Source organism: Solanum dulcamara, chromosome 7 (genome assembly GCF_947179165.1).
Source record: "Solanum dulcamara chromosome 7, daSolDulc1.2, whole genome shotgun sequence".
Lineage (NCBI taxonomy): Eukaryota > Viridiplantae > Streptophyta > Magnoliopsida > Solanales > Solanaceae > Solanum > Solanum dulcamara.
Window position 1 is genome coordinate 5,511,243 of NC_077243.1, and position 2,119 is coordinate 5,513,361.

At 32.6% G+C, this 2,119-nt stretch overlaps 1 protein-coding gene across 1 annotated transcript; it reads right to left on the bottom strand.

The window, feature by feature from the left end:
- Positions 1-329: 329 nt before the first annotated feature.
- On the bottom strand, positions 330-1,195 carry LOC129896062 (ethylene-responsive transcription factor ERF003-like). Its single transcript, XM_055971879.1, has 2 exons — positions 999-1,195; positions 330-816 (listed from the first exon to the last, which is right to left on the bottom strand). Exons 1-2 carry the CDS (start codon positions 1,079-1,081, stop codon positions 414-416), a joined length of 486 nt encoding a protein of 161 aa, XP_055827854.1. The 5' UTR covers positions 1,082-1,195; the 3' UTR covers positions 330-413.
- Between the last annotated feature and the right edge of the window lie 924 nt (positions 1,196-2,119).

Genomic DNA, 2,119 nt, shown 5'->3' on the forward strand with positions numbered 1-2,119 from the left:
TTTTTTTCCGAACTCTATTAAAACGAAATGCTTTTTGTGTAAGAGTTGAATATGAACTTCTCTTATAGTAAAGGAATTTAAAAAAAATATACGTAATATGTTCTTACCTTACTGGCGCGATTTAACTTTCTGGCAAATTGAAGAAGAGACCAACGACCATCACCATGGGAACAATGACCAAGGATCTAGAGTTAATATGTTAATCAGAATGAATGTACAATTTCCCCCATTATATTTAAATAATTCTAGTCGAAAGCAAATGATTTTTCAAACTAAACAAAAAAAAGTAGATATCTATTATTTTTAATATAGTGAACAAGTAAAAATAGACGAAGTCAACTAGTAGTGAGTGACAAAGTGAGTTATAGAGACGGAATGATTTCCATTTGAAGCTAATTTATTGCATTCATGTCTTATTCTTTGAGAACAGAACACATCTCAATAGATCCATAATCAAGCAATTCCTCAATCATCTGTTCTATATGTTCATCTTCCAGTTCCTTGAATTGCTGTGATGCACTTTCACTCTGGTCTTCTTCTCCATCTCCCCTGTTCCTAATAATTGGGGATGGCTTATTCTCTTTTTTATCTTCCAATTTTGTCGTTCCAGGTCTTTTTGACATAGCAGTGAGAGATGTCATGTGGCATCTTTGAAGTTTAGCTATCAAAGCAGAAGACAGAAACCTTGTCGAATCTGTGGCATTGTAAGGGAAATTAGTGCGTGCTGTTGGACCACACATGAGTCTTGCTGCTTCATCATATGCCCTGGCTGCATCCTCTGCTGTCTCAAATGTTCCTAGCCATATTCTTGTCTTCCTGTTTTTGTTATAAAAAAAACAAACAACTATAGTAATTAAATTCATTCAAAAATAGCATAGAGAACAATTATAAAGTTGATACTAAAGCTACAAAATTCGACTAAACCAGTAAAACTCTAGCTCTGCCCCCGGTCCGATCAAACAAATTGTATTTAACAGAGAAATATGAAGAGGAATTACAAGGAAGGATGTCGAATTTCGGAAACCCAAGATCCCCAATGCCGCTGGCGAACTCCTCGATATCTTTGTTGTGGTCGTGACATGGAGAAAATTAGAGTCTATAAAAGTGATAAAACAACTCTATATGATACTCCTATACCATGAGAGATGCAGGGGAAAGAGGTTGAAGGTTTTCAGGGGTTTAGTAAGCGATTCTTTTTGGCCGTCACCTCGAAATTTCTAATATGGGGTTGGGCCCATAGGGATTTCTATAACTTTTCTTTTTTTTTTCTTTCACTTTTTTTATTTTATTTTTCATCGGATATTAAAAATGTGAATTGGAGTTCGATTAATTTGTATTTACGATTGAGTAAGAAGGACCAAGGAGCCCGATCAAAGACTTTTTCATACTTACGATTCGAAATTAAAATCTCCGATTAAAGAAAGATTAAGCACGTTTATAGAATCATATTCAGAGGTGATGTTTTTTATATATAGCTTTCTTTATTTTCTTTCTACTACTTTATGCAATATAATTTGAATCTACATGTAATTTAAGAAAAAAGTAAAAAGAAATCAAAGTTTTGGGTTAAAATATATGATATTTGTGTAGTTATAGAGTTCTTTAAATTTCTAGCTTTAAATATATTATAATATTTGTGTGATTATATAAAAAAAATTCATTAAAAGTAAAAACGATAGTATAAATTTAATTGTCTTCAGATATAGAAGTTTTGTCATTTTTTCTAAACAAACTAAAAGAAAAAAAAATGTAACTTAAGCCCGAACGAATGAAAGAATATTAGTAAAAATACAAATTATTCTATTTTTTTTATAAAAGAAAAGTAGAACAGGAAAGAAGTGAAGTTTGTTTGGGTACAAGAATATGGATAAGTAAAAGTTGTTTGTACTGTTCTTGTTTTATAGTGAGGACAGATCAGAATGCGAAGTTAATTAGAAATAGAGAATTCTCCTATTACTCTTTAACAGGCCCGATCAATTTAGCCTTTCAAGGCTAATATTGTGCATGGTTGTGTGGTGAATGCATGATTGGCGCGCAATATGACATTCCGCAAGTCAGAGAGAACAGCATGAACTTTAACCGCTTACACCTTTGACTTCGAATTCTGTTGTGTCGGTGC